Below are 18,978 nucleotides of genomic sequence, written 5' to 3' on the forward strand. Positions count from 1 at the left end.
TGCTAATAATTGATAAGATCTCGTTATTGGTTTCCTTTCATCTTCATTTTATTGTGCTAGGTAATGGAGATTTTATACCATCCATAATAAACCTCAATTTTCTTGTAGTTGTATAATTATATAAACATGTAATTTAAAACATATATGACATAATAGACATATTACATAACTTTCTGTCTCACTGACTGTAACCAGATTGTAAATTTCTAATGAATATGTCAATAGACGCTGGCCAATATGTTACTGTCAAACCTGTTGGCATCTTATGCAGCTTACCAACAAAGTGCTCAGAGAAAATTCAACAGGTGTATGAACACAAACCTATAAAGTGACAAGATACAATCAGTAAGCCTACAGCAAATAGTCTAACACTTAGAAGTAGTCATGTTATTAGGGCTCATCCACACCTGGTTATCTTCATATCATCTTATTTTGATTTTTCTTTGCCATCTAAAACAGGTGCTGGATGGTTCTCCCATTGAAGTGACCCTGGCAAAACCAGTGGACAAGGACAGTTATGTTAGGTACACCCGAGGCACAGGTGGAAGGGGCACCATGCTGCAAGGAGAGTATACCTATTCTTTGGGCCAAGTTTATGATCCCACCACAACCTACCTTGGAGCTCCTGTCTTCTATGCCCCCCAGGCCTATGCAGCAATTCCCAGTCTTCATTTCCCAGCCACCAAAGGACACCTCAGCAACAGAGCCATTATCCGAGCACCTTCTGTTAGAGGTAACACCAGTCAGATCTTGCTTTAGAGTAATCCCAAGATTTCAAATGATTCGTACTGCAGTAGCCTTAGATACATTTGATGGGTCCATTGGGTGAAAAGAACTGAAAAATTGTTTATTAAAAATCAAGTATTATGTCAATGGTTTCCCTTTAATAGGAGTCTTTTTTACATTACAACTGGTTATTGAAAAAATGTGGTCAAAACATTGTGCAAATGAGCCTAGTGCAAAAATTCAAACTTTGCATGGGTCCACAAAATTTGCACAAACTAAAACCTAGTTCCACAATTGTTAGCTTCCTCTGTATCACTTGTCCACTATTGTGCAGTCATCTGTGGCTCATTACAACACTTCTGGGATAGACAAGTATAGTCCAGTGGAAACTAACTTCCTCATAGCAAAAATCTTTCAAGGCATGTATGTATTTTATGGTGATTCAGTGACATCATCTTAACACATAAATCACAAATAATAATGGATATAATATAACAGACATATGAGATGTTCTCATCTGACCTGACCAAGAAATATGTGTTATACTTTCTTAAAAGCCAAACTATTAAGGAAATCACTATATTTCTTTAGTACATGGGGAACTAAATAAACACTGAATAGAAAAAAGAACCCTCAATTGGACTGCTAATAAAACAATAAACATTTCACATTTGAATCCTGTAAGGATTCTAAATGTTTGAGTAGCTTTTCAAGCTTCATTTCTTCGAGGAAGCTAGAAGATAAAGCCTTTATTTTATTTCCAAGAAACTAGCTTATCCCTGTGTTTTTGGTTCCTTCAGATTAGTTTTTCTAGGATGTGGCTGCCAGCTGAATCCCAGTTCTATCTTCCAAATACGACATGAATCTGGGCAATTCAATAAACAAACTATATTTAGGTCTATTTTGGGGTTTGACTTAGAAGCAAAGAGGCACATCTAGATTACTGTGGAAACAATTATCTTACTACATTTTACTATTTTTCAGAGGAACTGAATTGATCATCCTAGGAGCTCTAGTCTTCAACAGCCTTAAAAGTTTCATACTCATAATTACTCTGCCCAAAATTGTAATGCAAATGAAATAATCAGGATTTCCTTTAGGATAACTTGTTTATGTGATGACAAATTATATCATTGAAATATTATGCATTTATAATGTAAAATCACATCATTAACCAATCCATACATTGAATGCAAATTTTCAACCAGTTATGATGTAGAAAAAAACAAACTCCAGTAAAAGGGAAAAAATGTCTATCTTATAACAAGAAAAGAATCAATGAATAATACTCATGGATGAAGGGAAATCAATTTAATTTTTATCTCTATGCCACCAATAGATAATCTAAGTAGCAACATGGCAAAACAAAAATCAAAAGGAATCTATGCATGAAACTCAATGGAAATTTAAGTATCTCATTGACCGAACATAAGAGAGAGGATGGGGAACTTAAAAGCATGCTTTCTAAATGTTTATTTTCCAATAAGTCATTGGAGGTGGGATAATTAGGGAAGCCAGAATTTATTTCTGATATACTGATCGGTGACAGTCTCTAAGCAAGACTGATTTCAAAACAAGTGGTTGAATTATGTTGGAATGTTGTAATAAATACATTTCCAGTCTTTATTAGTCCATAGAAAATCTCAAGAAAAGGTTACCTAAAGACAAAAATTGCAAAATTTCTCTACCAAAATTTTTAAGTTGCTTGTGTACTTATCAATAGTATTGTACTTATCAATGGTATTGCTTTCTTCTGAAGGTTTTTTAGAAAAGGGACAGACATCTGTGTTATACCTTACCTTATGTTGAGTTTCATTACATTAGAATCCTAGAGTTTCCCACCTGTCTTCAGGGCAAGAAGCACCATGAATTGGGCTAACTTTTCCATTACAGTAAGAATCAGGGTGATTTTCTGGTGGTTTGATTCAGTTTAATGCCTTCTTACGTTCCTAGAAATTTACATGAATGTACCTGTAGGGGCTGCGGGAGTGAGAGGACTGGGCGGCCGTGGCTATTTGGCATACACAGGCCTGGGTCGAGGATACCAGGTCAAAGGAGACAAGAGAGAAGACAAACTCTATGACATTTTACCTGGGATGGAGCTCACCCCAATGAATCCTGTAGCATTAAAACCCCAAGGAATTAAACTCGCTCCCCAGGTAGGTAATGTTATTCCAGAAATAGTTTCTTTAAGTTGTGCCAATAAGCGCCATTCACTTTAATGAAATGATTTGACTTGATCCCTACCCAAGCTATGGGTTTTTTTTTTCTTTTAATATATAAAACATCCAATCAACGTGACACACTTTGAGCGAATGCTGGACAGGGGGTGCTGTTATTCTATTATAGGCCCTTACTCTTTTTTTTTAACCATAACGTTTAACACCTTGAACAGTATTCCACTGAAATGCAAAAAACCTTAGAGCTATTAAGAATTATCAACCAATAACCCATATGAAAATAAAATGAGGCAAAGACCCCATCTCAGAATAAATGTCTATTGTGTGTGAGCCAGGTTGTTTGGCAAATGAAGAGTATTATGGCAGGCCCCTGAATGGACCATTTAGGATATCTTTTCTTGGAAATAGTGTATCTAAGGGAAAACTTCACCATGATATCCAGGTGAATATCTAGGTTAACTAAGAGATGTCATCAGTCACACCAAATTAACTCTTCCTCAATAGTTATATTTGGGCAATGCCATTACAGTGAATTTTTATTGTGTTGATTTAACAGTTCTAAGTTTCCATACTTCAGAAGTAGCCTGTGGTTTTTATTATGGGAAAATTAAAATTTATAAAAGTTTCTATATGGAAACTGACTCCTAGGGTTAAAAACAAATCAGAGTCTATGCTAACCCTGAGACTGTTCCCTGTGGGAGTGTTATAGGTGCTGATCTCTCTGAAATACATTTTGGCTGAATACCCAGAGTTACAGTTTGTGTATCATCAAGGAAACTTCCCTAATCCCATGCCAAAAGTATAAGCCCCACATGTATGTATAAGTAGGAGCCCTTATAATTTTCATCAAGAATAAAACGTGGTTTTCTAAAAGCTCATCTTGGGTAATTGTATTATGGGATTTCTGGCTGTCTTTTATCTACAGATTAGTTTATCTAAGGATTCTGCTAACCCTACCCAGGCAATTAAAAAACAAAAAGAATGCCTATCAGAGTGCTACACAGCAATCATTTGTTCACAAAAGATTTAGAAAGCTTCTTTTATGCACCCTGTAGTGCGCCAGGTCCTGGAGATGTAGAAGTGAATATAGCAAAATCCCTCTCATCAAACACTAGATGGCAATTCAGTGGGAAAAAATACTGACATGTAAACACATAATTATAATGAAATCTGGTAGGTGACATGATGAAGTTAGTTCTGAAAATGCAAAAGCTAGGCATCCAATTTCTCTTGGGTTAAAACCCAAAACAAAGAACCTGATTCAAGTACTGGAATACTTATAAATCTTTTAAGAAAATAAAACAATAGTCACAAATTCTGCATAACAGTAATTCTGTGTGCTGCTGTAATATGAAAAGAGATCTCTTTGTTTTACATTAAACTCAAGCTAGAAATTCATCATGTTTTATATTAACATGTGGGTAATAATCTCTATCAATTAATAAAAGTTCTTTAATTTGTCTCTGAAATTCTACAATTAGAGTTTAGAAATGAAGACCTTGCCACCATCAATATAGATGGGGCCTAAACAACCCCAAAGTAGAGTTGCAAACTTCCAGCTGGAAGCAGAGAGACCAGCACTGCCCTACAAAGTCAGCAGTGAGAGCTGGTGCTCCTTCCACCAGGGTTGGCTCACCTGGCATGAACAGGCAGGCATAATACCTACCAGGAAAAGCTCCTTTATTATTGCCCAAGAACTGTAGAGAATGCTCTAAGGATGACAAGAGATCCTACATAGCAAGAGTATTAAAAAGAAAATGTCAATAGAGAAAATAGGAACAATCTACAAATTAATAAACTAGAAAATGTCATGCTATTGCAGCTAGGTTCATTAGCACAAATTAGGTAAGAAACCCCAGAGACCCATCCTGGGCATTGTTCTGTCTTATAGTTATTTTCTCTGCCTGCTGCCCTGTTTTGCACAGTCTACTAAATCTGCTGACTAAAGAGAGCATCAGGACCTCTGGACAACCAAAAATGGCTTCAGAATAAAGAAACTATGAATCTTTAGAAAATATTGTTTGGAGTAATTGCAGAAGAGAAAAACATACAGGTGGATGCTAAAAAGCACACTGTCATTAAGACAAAAAAAAAAAAAAGCCAGAAGTAGTGTCTTGCCAAACAAATAAAAACATCGCAGCTGTCAACTCCCATCTAGGAATGCTCAATAAATTCCAATCCATTAAACTTTTCAATTCTACTTTTATAAAACTGTGAGATTAAAACCCTATGACAAACGACATGAAAGAAAAATATATTCTTAGGTTATCATCTCTAAACCATTATAAACCCAGAGATTGAGGGTAACAATGAGTAAATCTATACCCACAGTATTGGAGCAACAATTTTTTTAAAAACAAAATATACCAAACAAGTCATAAAATTAAGCTTTCGGTAAAAAGTTACAGCTAAAGGACTAAACTAAAAACGTATTACAGTAAATGGTGTGAAAGTGATTTTTATGAACTGATAGACCTAACATTTTTAATGGAGTTCAAATTGAGTTCATCTTAAATTTTATGAGTCATTAAACTATGTGGCATTTTATATCTTCTGATATTAGCTTGAACTCTGAAGATTAGTGTTTAAAACCTGAAAACTTGGGAAATAACGTGAATGTGTCATTTGAGGGGGAAATAACATTTTTTTTATTCTTGCAGATATTAGAAGAGATATGTCAGAAAAATAACTGGGGACAGCCAGTGTACCAGCTGCATTCTGCTATTGGACAAGACCAAAGACAGCTCTTCTTATACAAAATAACCATTCCTGCTCTAGCCAGCCAGAATCCTGCAATGTGTGTAACTTCTCCAAATTCCTTACCATTTTGATGTGAGAGCAGGACACACTTCTAAATTAAGTGCATTTAGTCACCATCTAAACAAGACACTCAGGTCTACCACCTACTCATTTTTCATTAAGTGCTCAGTTCATTAAACACTCAGATATGTAGTTGGGATGTGCCAGCTATGAAACCAGCACATAAAGGCCCCCAAATTTCATATGCACAATGAAGGTTGTGTAGTATCACCAACCAGTGGAAAACAGTCAGTAGTGTAAAATTCAATAGAAATAAAAAACTATAGCCCATTATTGACTGGGCATGGTGGCTCATGCCTTTAATCCAAGCACCTTGGGAGGCCAAGACAGGTAGATCACTTGAGGTCAGGAATTCAAGACCAGCCTGGCCAACATAGTGAAACCTTGTCTCTACTAAAAATACAAAAATTAGCTGGGTGTGGTGGCAGGCGCCTGTAGTTCCAGTTACTTGGGAGGCTGAGGCTGGAGAATAGCTTGAACCTGGGAGCTGGAGGTTGTTGAGATTGTGCCACTGCACTCCAGCCTAGGCAACAGAGCAAGACTCCATTTCAAACAAACAAACAAAACCATAGTCCATTCTTTTATCTGTGCAGTGTTTAGGTTGAATAATATGACATTACCATTTTTATACATAATAACACAATAACCCATCATTTAAATTTTGGATCAAATATATGACCTCTCTGTTAGTGGATATCACCTCCTGAAATTTACCTTGAACCTGTATTTCTATATATTTTAGGAACAATTTCTTTCACTTTTGCTTTAGAAAAAGCATACAAGTAGTGAATTACTTGTATGTCCCAGGAATGTCATCAACCACTGATGTTCTAGATTAATTTGTAAATATTCTTACATGCAACTTATATTTAGAAGCTTTAATAGCAAACAGAATGAAAAATACCCACACAAAATACCACCATCCAGTCATCTTACAAAGCTGATAGTGCCTTAGGTTTTCACCTGACTCAACTGTACCAGTTTAAAAATGCCTACCCTGACTGATTTGCTCTCCAGCCACCCTTTCACACCTCCAAAGCTGAGTGCCTATGTGGACGAAGCAAAGACATACGCAGCTGAATACACCCTGCAGACCCTGGGCATCCCCACCGATGGAGGCGATCCTGGCACCATGGCTGCGGCTGCGGCTGCTACTGCTTTCCCAGGTATGGGGAAATTACGTCAGAATTAGCACCCTGCAGAGAGTATTAGGGAAACCCTTTTTTTGGTACCATGGAATCAATCATAGAAATGTTTGTGTACCCCACTTACAGTAATCTGACTTGCACTACCTTGGGACCAAAAAGAAATTCCCAAATGAGTGGCCCACAAAGCACGAGGCAAGAAAATCAAGCTGGGCAGCAGAGTGGGTTCTGGTCTCAGCCCGGCTTTAAACGGCCGTGTGATCTTGAATGACTCAGTCTCTCTGAGTTTGGTTTGTTTTGGTTTTGACTTTTAGTCAGAGAGTTTGAGACTGCCTACGGATAGATGATGTTTATTGGAGCTCTTACTGTGTGCTAGGCATTCACCTAAAGAGTCAGGAAGCATTATAAAAGTAATTTGGCCAATGGCAATTGTTTTCAGCAATCCTTTCTCCTTCTCCAATCTTCAATCTACTTTTATTAATTTTATTTCCAAAAAGATTTTAAAGTCAAAAATTGTATGTGTGAGAGTGAGGAACAGACAGAAATCTTTTCAATATGTGAATAATCAGGACTCAACTCAATTTATCTGTTCTATAATTTTGGTCTGGGGCATATGTTGATTGCTTAAAGCAAAGCCTATCTGTAGCTTAACAATGCCTTCAGAGGTCATATTTAAAAGACTTGTCCCCATTTATTATGTACCCAGGACAAATGCTAATAATTAAAAATGAATCTTTAGAGATTAAAGGCAACCAGGCAAGAAAGTTGTTTAGGAAATTTTTTCTCACTGAAAATTTTTTATCTGTTTTTTTTTTTTTTTTTTTTTTTTTAGTAAAAGCTCGTTTCTATTCAAGAAATCTGTCATTCTGACTTGTCATTGTGTCAGTAGTATGCACCCCATAAGTCCAAAGTAGATTTTTAACTAGAATTGATTAATTAATTCATATATTGCTCATGTATAGCTGTGAGAACTTTTATGTTCCTCACACCACTGCAGCTGGGACTTGCTCCCAGTTATGTTTTTTTGTTTGTTTTGTTTTTTTCTCAAAAGTTGTGAATAAATCCTCCATTCTGGCAAGCAAGGCTAACACTAATGATGTTTCACATCTGAAAGTGACCTCAATCCTGGCTTTGTTTCTCTGTAATAACTTGGAAACACTCTGTGGTGAGTCCCTTGGAGGTTACCAAGGAAACAGCTGACACTACAGAGGGCAAGGTCCTTCCTGGGCAGTGAGGGGCCAGCAGCCGGTGCTTGCTTTCCACATAACAGGATGTTTACATGTCCATTTACTAAGGACACATGCCAGGGCTTCTCAGCTCTTAGAGAAAGTTGAGCCCTTATCTTACAGAAAGCTGCAACCAAAGACACCTAATAAATGTACAATAAAACTAATGAGCAACTGTCAGGAGAATATTTGCTTTCACATTGGAAAGAATTTGCTTTTACCAAAGAATGTTTTACCTTATTCTCATTTCTATTGGCTTCTGTGAGAAGTTAAAAATATTTGGGGCATGACCATTGCCTTGGGAATGCCTAAGAATCTGAGAGCCTCTCATAACTTTGCTGTGGAGTCAAGCAAAGAATAATAGGTTCCAAGGGAAGGATTGATTTGAAACATAAACACCCTGGAGCTTAAGAAATTGACCAAGTTGAAAAAGAAAATTCAAAATCCCTAAGGTTAAAACCTGTGCCATGAACACATGCATGCATGCATGCACACACTCGCACAATTACGTTACTTACTTAGTTTAGAAATAGTTTCCAAATTTATGAAAGTAACTGTTAACACATCATGTCTCCTATCCTTGGAAAATGGACCAAACTTCACTAGTGCATTAATCAGCAGTACTGACCAAAGTGAATGCTCCTGGTGGATTCAATTTTTGTTCAAAATAATCCAACCAGCTCCCTGTCACCACTTTCTGAGAAGCCACCAGAAAAAAAATCAATGTGTCTGGGGTTGGGCAGGCTTCTACTGCACATAAACCAAACGGGTTTAAGACAAGAGCAACAACAACAACAAAGTACCTATTTGTACTTGAGTATACTTCTATCTTTCTCTTGTTATCTTGTTTGGGTCATCTCAGAAATATTCAGGTTTTAGACTAAAACAATACAGAGAAATAATGTTTTAGATAGTAGCTAATACGCTTTCTTCTTCAAAAGTGAATGCTCATCCATTAGACCACAATGCTAACATGAAAGCACATAGATTATTTTTTTAATTCTCAGGCACTTAGGTTCTCTGAGGGTAAGAACCGGCATCAGAGCCTCTGAACACACCAAGCACAGGCTTGATGAGGCACTTGGGAGATAATAAGGTGCCTTTGCCATTCATGGTTAGAGCTAAATATGGACAGGTTAGCATTTGCTTTTAAGGAATTTTGGAGAAGCACACTTAAACTTTACAGTATTTTTCCTACTGTCTCCCAGTCTCTATACATCTTCTTGGGTAAAGGCAAATGTTTTGAATGTTTCATTGAGGCAGGTGTGGGGTTGCAGGAGAACTGGTGCCACAGAGCCCCACCTCCCCACATACCATGCCCAGCCAACCCTTCAATCACTCTTTCTCATTTATAAATTCAGAGGCCCTCAATAGTTATAAATCACAAGCTTTAATAAACTTAGCATCCTGTTAAGTTTCTCTTCCTTGGACCCAATCCCAAGCATCTTTTAAGTATAAAGTGATTCTGGCACAGGTAGTTAACCCCACTTTTGGGAACCTTGTCCTAGGACTTTTTAAATGTCATTTAAAATCACTGAGTCAACATATTGTATCCCTAATGGCACTTTAAAAATATATATATATATTAACTTTTAGCTTTAAGCAATATGTTAAATATTCATATTTCTAAAAAAAGACAATAAGCCAAAAGGGAGCAAATGTGAATTTCTTTCACAAAGTTTTCTCTGCATCTTCCTCTAGGATATGCTGTCCCTAATGCAACTGCACCTGTGTCTGCAGCTCAGCTCAAGCAAGCGGTAACCCTTGGACAAGACTTAGCAGCATATACAACCTATGAGGTCTACCCTACTTTTGCAGTGACTGCCCGAGGGGATGGATATGGCGCCTTCTGAAGACACTTTTTAAATTTAAGAATAAGACACACAAAACTCTATTTAAAAAAGTAAATAAACCTCTAACTCAGTCCCCTAATGATCATAAGTAATATCTTTCCTAAAGAAATGTCTTTCCAGAGACAGTATAGCTTATACCAATTGCAGAATCAGGAAGTAAGAATGTTATTCTGAAATGAAATCAAATGTTAAAGAACCTTTTGTTTAACAGAAAGCTGGAGAGCCATTGCCCCGAAAGTTGTTCTTCCAATGCTCCTGAGTGTTTAGGGAGTATGTTTACAAATCCTGCGAGAGTGGCAAGAGATCTTTTCGCTGGCAAGAGTTGGGAGGAACGAAGCAAACCTGAGCAGTCATTAACAATCAAGGGAAGCCAAGTAAACTCTAGTCTTACCTCTGGCTTGCAGCTGCTTTTGTGAAACACAAAGTCATAAAAGGAAAAGGGAAGGTAGAATGTGTTTTCAAAATGCATTCACCGTGGCCCACTCTGCGGCATGATTGCAGACCTGAGCTCATGAAAGACTGTCCAAGATTTTGTGGATTCAACCTCTTTTCAGCCTGAAAATTCCATCCAGTCGATTTGTCACAGATCAGGGTCTTCCTGTCCCCTGCAGCCCATGGAGACTTCCTAGAAATAGATATGATATGTTGCAGATATGGTTAAAACAAATCCAGGTCCCACTGTTTACTCAGCTCATTAGTCCACACCTATTTTTCCCTAGAACTCCTAACTTTTCCAATAATCATGCCAACATGAAATGACTTTTTCTAATTTAAAATGTTTTAACTTGTTCATATTAATTTATTTTCATCATCTCAGACTCATTTTTCTCCTACCCAATATTATAAAAAATGTAAATCAGATATACAGAATATCATTTATGATACTTTTTCCTATTCAGCAAATCGACTGAAAAGTCATTTTAAAGAGAGAAGTGCAGATTTGCTCTCATTTCTTTGATATTTTTGTAATATCCACCCCACCATCTAGTATTCAGAGACAGTTATATTAACTTGGGGTTAGCCTTGATCTATCTAACCCATTTATTTTAAATCTGCCAGGAAATCCTCTATCTTTCCTTCCTTTTTATTTCACTGAGTATCAGGCAGATTCACCATACCTGAGTCCTTTTGTTGAAGCTGCCACAGAAAACTCTTAAATCAATCATTGCTGATTAGAAACTGTTTTAATCAGCATGGCTGTCATTTACCAAAATCCCTCTAGAGTCCTAGACCTCTTCTCCAAGAACATCTGATGATGAAGAGAGGGGAGCAACAGCACTACAAAACCTGGAACAGAAGTAAAGAGAAGGCACTACGTTCTTGCCATATTTGTAAATGCTTGCTTTGTTCAAACTTAAATAATCTAAATCCAACATCAAATACCTATTACTCCTACTTCAGTCTCATTCATAGTTTAAGATACAGTAATAGAATTTCCATTTTTAAAAATCCCTTGGCCCTTACAAAAATCTACAGAACTCAAATAAAAACATTAATACAAAGAAAATTTTGCCAACTCCTTAATGGAATCTTGTGATCCAAAAGCAGGCAAGATTCCAATCAAATTCAGGTACATTTCAATCACAATTAAAAGTACTTGTAATATTTCAGTTGTACCAACTCCAGGGAGACAACAAAGGCTTCAAGGCTGAAACTCGGAAAGGCCCTGTGCTTTCTGTTCTACATTTAGCTTCTAATATTTCTTAGGACAGTAGTTCCCAAAGTAAGCCATACAACAGAATCATCTGGAGAGCTTTTAAAAATGCTAATGCCAATATGGTATCTCATGACATTTACATCAAAATTTCTTTGGATGGGTGCCTGGCATCAGCACTTTTTAACGATCCCTAGGTGATTTCAATGTGCACCTAGGTTTGGGAATTGCTATATTCTTGTATTTATACTCTATCTCTTAATTTCTTTTTTATTTCTCCTTTATTAAATAGAAAAATGCAATTAAAAATCATCTAAGTTAAAACAAATAGCCAAATCATATTTATCCCATTAACAGTATGAATTTAAATGTAATTTATGTAGGCTTGAAACTAACTCTAAAAAGGAGAAAGTAAAACAACTTTCTCCTAAAGTAATTCTTAGATTCAAATTTATGCTGTCCCACAGATCTGCTTTTATTCTCAAAGATAGTAATTACATTGACATACAAATGTCCATTGGGGCTGGCAAATTTTTACTCAGTCTAAAAAAGCATTCCGAATTCTAGGAGTGAAAGTTCTGATTTTCCTTAAAATCTTTGAAAATAAATAGCAAAGGGTGTTATCAGATGGCTTGTGAATGCAGATTAGGTTTGATTCAAAGAAGTTTTAAATTTAATCAAAATGAAAAAATAGTTAATACCGGAATTTCTTTATAAGAAAAAAATTCACTATTCTGGATAAAGTCATAATAGCTTTTACACAAGATTAAGAGCAAACACCCAACCATACAACAAAACCAAAGTATGGAGAAAATTACCACGGGAATAGCATCTCACGTTATCATACCATTTACCTCCCTAGAGCCAGTTTTGTATGAATAGGTAGATGTGACTTTGTTTTTCTGCTAAAATTTTACTTTGTTTTAGTAGTATCTAGGGAATACTTTGAATTCCATTAAAATATATTCATAGAAACTGTTAATGTGTCTACTATGCCATAAGTTTATTTTTACTTTCCCCCAAGTTAAGTAGATAGAGCAAGTCCTGCTGCTGTAAGTTTAAAATTATTAAGAAAATCAGCTTTTTTAAATTGCTGATAGAACCAAAGGCTAATTTTGCATAAGGTTTATGTTTTTAGACTTAAGAAATTAGCACGTGTTGAATACCTTCAAACCTTCTGCATCACTATCAATTCTTCAGTAATTTCTTATTGGAATGCTCCCTAATTCTTCATAGAAAAAAATTAAAATTAGTCAGCCAACCAGGTTATAATAACAAAACAATAATTTAGGAACATCCAGTACATTTGAATTTGGTCTCTAAATTCTGGTAATTAATAGCTAGTTGATAATTAAAATCAGCCTGATGTTGCTTCAGTAGGAGGAAATGGATCAGCAATGAGATTGGGTATCTATTTTCTTTCCCGTAAAAATGCTGCCTCTTCTCAAACTGCTTTACTTCTCTCCCACTGCATTACTATAGCTAGAACAGCACGTTCAGATGCAACAAAATATAATTCTTCTAGATGACTAGATTATCCTCCAATCTGTTATCATGCCAAACCATACTGTTTGGGGAACAGCACCCAAAATGCTGCTAAAAAGCTACCTCATGTCAAGAAAATACGAATTTCAAAAAATATCTAGCACCGTGGCCCATGTCTGTAACCCCAGTACTTTGGGAGGTCAAGGCAGGAAGATTGCTGGAGGCCAGGAGTTCAAGACCAGACTGTGCAACTTGGAGAGAACCCCACCTCTACAAAAAAAAAACTTAATAATTGGCCAGGTGTGATGATGTGGGCCTGTGGTCTCAGCTACTTGGGAAGCTAAAGTAGGAGGATTGCTGGAGTCCCAGAGGGCAAGGCTGCAGTGAGCCATGTTCACATCACTGAACTCCAGCCTGGGTGACAGAGCAAGACCCTGTCTCAAAAAAAAAGCAAAAATAAATATCTAACAAAAAGGGACCTATTTCCAAACCACAGTTCCTTAGCTTTTTCAAGGTGGGAAAGAAATTAAATTATAAGTATGTATTGATAACAGCTGTGAAGGAAATTGGTTTTTATTTTACTTAAAAGTTCTTTTTTTAGAAAAAAATTCTTCTGATTGCATTTAGCACAATATTGCATCAACATAATTTTTCATTTGTATTAATTTTCATTATATTCTAAATGACTATTTTATAATTCTATCTTGTACAACTGGGCCACAATTAGAATCCACATAAACAGGGAGGTTCTTAGGTGGGCCATTTGTAAAATGAAGGGCAATCAAGTTGATAATTGAGGTAACTTTTCATTGCATTCTAAGCTACGAAGTTTGATAAAGTCTATTATTATTGAACAACTCCAACACTAAGATTTTCTAACAGTAACTTACAACAGAAAATGAACAATGTGTTCAATATTCACACATAGTCATGATTATTCTCTCCTTGCATTCATATAAAAGTTCCCAGGGGGATGAAAATGTATCTAAAAATTAGCCTAGAAACTTAGCACTTTTTATATTTTGTAGATACACTTTTATATATTGTAAATACATCTGTTAAAGATAAAACTAAGTTTCTAGTAAGCACTACAAAAAAACTTTGAATAAATATTTTTAAAAAGAAAGTATTAACAGGCTAACTTAAGATTTTGTATATATTTATTGGAAGACAGAAAGAAACTAGGCAGTAAATATTCCTACTGACATGCAACCATTATCAACTAAGTTTTGTTAAATTGTCAAATTTGATTTTGAAATGATATTTTACTTAAATAATGTCTTGAGAAATGCTTTGAATTTTACTAGAACATATTCATAGAAATGTAATGTATATACCAGGCTCTATGTTCGTGTTTGCCAACATTAAGAAAACAAAGTAAGTTGTGCTATAATGAGTGAAACTAAGGAAAAAGAGATTTTTCTGACTCCCATTCTCTCTATTTGCCTAAGGAGTAAAACATTTAAACTTTTTTTATTAAATGAAAAATGGGCACAGAATACTCTATTGCCCTCAAAATATCCAACATTTTAAAAGCCATGCTGTCTAACAATATTTATACAGAAAATAGATAAGTTTAATATAGATAGCGATGTATATGTAGGCTTATTTGTGGGAGATTGTAAACTATGTGTCCACAGTTCTCCTCAGTTTTGTAGGAAAGCTAAAAGAAAACCTTGTACTCTCTCACTAATAACGAAATTCATAGCCAATTTAGAAAGGGAAAATCACCTGAAAACCAAAAGACTTCATTCATCCAAACATACCTGGAATAAAATATAGAATACTTCTGTACCTACCTGCCCCGTTACAGACTTTTCTCCTATGTTGAGAGAGAAATTCAAGAAGAAGAATACAGCTTGCTCTCTCTCCACAATGATACTTTGTCTAAAGGAATATAAAAGACCAAGAAACAGTATCTTAAATAAAGTAAACTGCCCAAAGACCTTTTTGGAGACTATAGAATATCAACCTTGTTCAGGGTTTAGCAATGTCTCTCTGGGGTAACACTACATCCTGGTTTTTCAGGACAACTCTGGCTTAGGTCTGTTCTTTTGTAAATATTAACAATGGTCCCTCTTATTCCTAAATGTGTCCCAGCTTAGACAACAAATTATACAGTCCCCCTCCCCCCCGCTGCCACACAGACACACACACACACACACACACCCCACCAGCACCACCTTTATAGGTTGCGGTTTTCTTTTGTTTTTAATTGTGTAGAATTGGATTTGCCCTCTTCAGAGCAGATAGCAGCTTATACTAAAGAGCCCAGCTACTCCTTCCTGACTGAGCAGGGTCATGGGAGACAGAGAAGAATGTAACACTTCCTCCTCCAAAATCTCCATCAATCCACCTTCTGTCTTACTGTCTCTCTACCCAGCCCATTTCTGGTCCTAGTTTTCCTCTCATTACCCCTGGGCTATGAGTCCTGAGTTCTGCCTTCATATGGCAGCACAAGCTACCCATTACTAAGCCAGATTAGGCAGGGGAAAAGACAGGCAGATAGCTCTTAGGGACACTTGCTTGGTCTATAGAGATCCACAGCGAACTAGTAAGGTCTTAGCATTTACTGGTTTCTTTCTTCCTTGAGTCAAGTTACTTGTCTTGAAACAGAAAGGTCTTATGTAAACTTTCACCTTAAAAAACATATTACCTTTTTTTCCTTCTGCTTCACAAATTTGCTCCAACACTAATTCCCTTGCATTTGATTTCATCATTATAATTGTTCATCAACCATTCTTCATAAACAAATCCTTACATCATTCCATATGAAGATTTTATTTTGAATGAAAAAAGACATTGTCAGATTATTTTCCTTTTTCACAAAATTTCCTTTTAACTCTCCTTCAATTCTCTTTATGAACATTGAAAATTAAACAAATTTTACAGGCTCTATTGCTATTAACCCACAAATCTATTCTTCAGAGAATACATGATCAGTCTGTGTTTACTATGTACCTACTCTTATGCCAGAAACTGTGAATACAAATACATATATTTTCTACTTCTCTCCTTAATGGGGCACACAGACTCATGGTCCATTCTGCATTTTTCAAAATTTCATATAATTGCCTCACTGATAGGTCTTGACATTTAGAATCCTGAAAATAAATCAACTCCATTCTAAACCTTAAGTTTTCACTATGATTGCCAAGCTCTGGATTGAGACAATAGGCCTTTTAAAAGATGAATTTAACACTTGACCTATTATAGTTATTTAAATAAAATGAGTTTTCAAATATTTTCCCCAAGAGAAATATAAAGGCAAAAATAAAAGAAGGTGAAAAGGCTAGTTAGAGGTCCAGAAGGAGTATTAAAACATGGAATTGATAAATACGCAAACTGATTTATGTTAATGAACAGGTACCTATATATTTTATTTACTTGAAAACATTTTGGCCATTAACTATTTCTGTTTTCTAAATTCATTTGTGTTTATAAAATTTTAAAATCTATATCACAAGCCTTAGCCATGCCTATTTTTGCAAGAAATGATTTGCAATTAAGTATATATGCTCCTGTACAAATGTAAATTTTATTTTGAAACTTGGCATTTTCTTTATAATTCCTAAGAGATCTTTGGGCACACAGACTACAGATAAATCTATTTAAATCAATTCATCATTATCACTGGTTTAAATACTTAATGTAACCATTGGAATTTTTATTCTTATTCCTTCATACAATTCTCCTTCTCTTCTATGTTCCTGACTGCAATACAGCCCAATATTGTTATTCCCTGTGTCTTAATGAAAAGCAAGCTGTCAGCAAAATGCAATTATAGCTTCCAGATGTTAAACAATCTCTTCCTTCTTTTCTTTTTTGTTATTATTTTTATTTATGTGATGTTGGTTAGCTGAGGTACCAAAAAAAAGATAAAGACAGTATTAAAAACTGTGCATAAAGCACTTATTTTTGTACTTTAGTACAATGTTTTATAGAATGCTATGATCTATCTAAAGATATTAAGTAAAATTACACCATTCACTTGCTGGGAATATAATTTTTGGTTTGGAAGATATGGGCATCTTAGAATCATAAATCACATGAAATGAGAGACAATGCAAAACTGTATAATTCCTGGATGATGCAATTGTTTTAATTGAACTTTCAAGTGCCATTATAAAGATTTAAAAATTATCAATACGAGTTGCTGGCTAATTTTTTCTTTCCTGAAAATGAAAGTTTTGCCTTTTTTTGAGTAAATACCTGTGTATTAATAATCCATAATTGCAATGTGATTTTGACAACTTCCTTAGATGATTTACATCTTCTATATGAGTTTACTCCTCTGAGGTTAAAAGCAACATTTAATAATTAAATGCATTATTTTTAATAAAGAAACAAGAAAAATACTTAGCAACTAAAAGTATTGAGAAAACATGACTCCAGAAAGGTAAGTGGGCCCTGAAGTCAACATTTGCCTGGGGGCATCTGCTGATCCCTAAGAACCAGAGCAAACACAGCAAACTCTCCGTCCAGGACCAAACCCATCTATCTGCCTGATGTTTTTTGGCCCTTGAGCTAAAAAATGACGGTTACATTTTTAAAAGGTTGAGCTAAGAAGGTTTTTTACATTTTTGAAAGGTTGGTTTAAAGAAAAAAAAAGGAAGAACATGTAACTAAGACCATATATGACCACAAAGCCTAAAATATTTACTATCTTGTCCTTGACAGTGAAAGTTTGCCAACCTTGCCCTTACCTAATGCCACATATTTTAGTTTCTGTTACTTTTAGCACCCCACTTCTATGTGCCAAATTCTGAATAAGCTAGGATTAGGTTTAGATGGCAGTGACAGTATTGCCAAACAGTAATAGTTTGAATGAGATAGCAATTCATTGTCTCTTGCCCAAAAGTCCCTAAAGGCAGTACAATGCTGGTGCTGTGCTTCATGGTTTCATGAACATAGGCTTCCTTTTGTTGCTTTACTTGAATGGTCTCAATCTCATCATCTAAGATTTATACACAAGTAGAAAGAGAGAGAAAGGACAAAGAAAGGGAAGGATACCCATAAGCTGTCCCTTTAGGAGAGCTACTGGAAGCTGCCACAGGATACTATAGTTTACATGACATTGGCCAAAATTTAAGCATGTGGCCATACCTAGCTATAAGAGAAGATAGAAAATTTGGTCTCTACCTAGACAGGAAAAAAATTATTTTGCTATGAAAGAATGGAGAATGAATTCCAAGGGAAAACTAGCCGAGTCTGCCACAAATTCCTACATCACAGGAAGGATGAGATGTTTAAATTAGTAGGCACATGAGAACATCTGGCACTGGCCTTTGAAAATAGGTACTTATGAATCTTGGCTCTGTTCTTCCTGCCTACTGTACAGACAAAAACCAATTCACTGAGACCATGGCATTGCAGTAAAGAAAGAGTTTAACAGACATGAAGCCAGCCATACCGTGTGGGAGACAGAGTTATTACTCAAATCAATCTCCCTGCAAATTTGGAGACTAGGGTTTTTCAAGGATAGTTTGGCTGGCTAGAGAGTCTGTTTGTGAGTGGGGCCATGGGACCAATCAGAGGGAGTCAGTGGCTTAGGTGAAACCATAGGTAGTCAGAAACACAAAAACCTGAAAAGACAACTCAAAACACTGAGCTTAGGTTCTACTATAGTGAGTCATTTGCAAGAGTAATTGGGGGAGTTGCAAATCTTGTGACCTATAGAATAATAGCTGGTTATCCTTTAGGTGAACACCTTAGAAGAATTTAGGCTCATCCTCCTCCTAACCTGGTAGTCTTTCATTAGCTTTACAAAGGCAATTAGTTAGATGGAAGGGCCATTATTCAAACTATAAACTGAATATCTCCCAAAGTTAGCTTGGCCAAGCCTAGAAATAATTAAGGACAACTTAGAACTTAAAGGCGAGAAGGAGT

At 35.9% G+C, this 18,978-nt stretch overlaps 1 protein-coding gene across 4 annotated transcripts in view; it reads left to right on the forward strand.

The window, feature by feature from the left end:
• Positions 1–17,236, forward strand: part of A1CF (APOBEC1 complementation factor) — an 82,094-nt gene extending 64,858 nt beyond the window's left edge. For 2 of the 4 annotated variants that reach the window (XM_078344013.1, XM_002756358.7), the window contains 5 exons: positions 460–733; positions 2,680–2,885; positions 5,567–5,703; positions 6,744–6,892; positions 9,799–17,236. In XM_078344013.1, the coding sequence (XP_078200139.1) occupies positions 460–733; positions 2,680–2,885; positions 5,567–5,703; positions 6,744–6,892; positions 9,799–9,950 (918 nt within the window). In that variant the 3' untranslated portion in view covers positions 9,951–17,236. The remainder of the gene's footprint in view (positions 1–459; positions 734–2,679; positions 2,886–5,566; positions 5,704–6,743; positions 6,893–9,798) is intronic. The other 2 variants (XM_017963435.4, XM_078344014.1) reach the window with 2 other exon arrangements.
• Positions 17,237–18,978: the final 1,742 nt, after the last annotated feature.

Source organism: Callithrix jacchus, chromosome 12, assembly GCF_049354715.1.
Source record: "Callithrix jacchus isolate 240 chromosome 12, calJac240_pri, whole genome shotgun sequence".
In the NCBI taxonomy this organism is placed as follows: domain Eukaryota; kingdom Metazoa; phylum Chordata; class Mammalia; order Primates; family Cebidae; genus Callithrix; species Callithrix jacchus.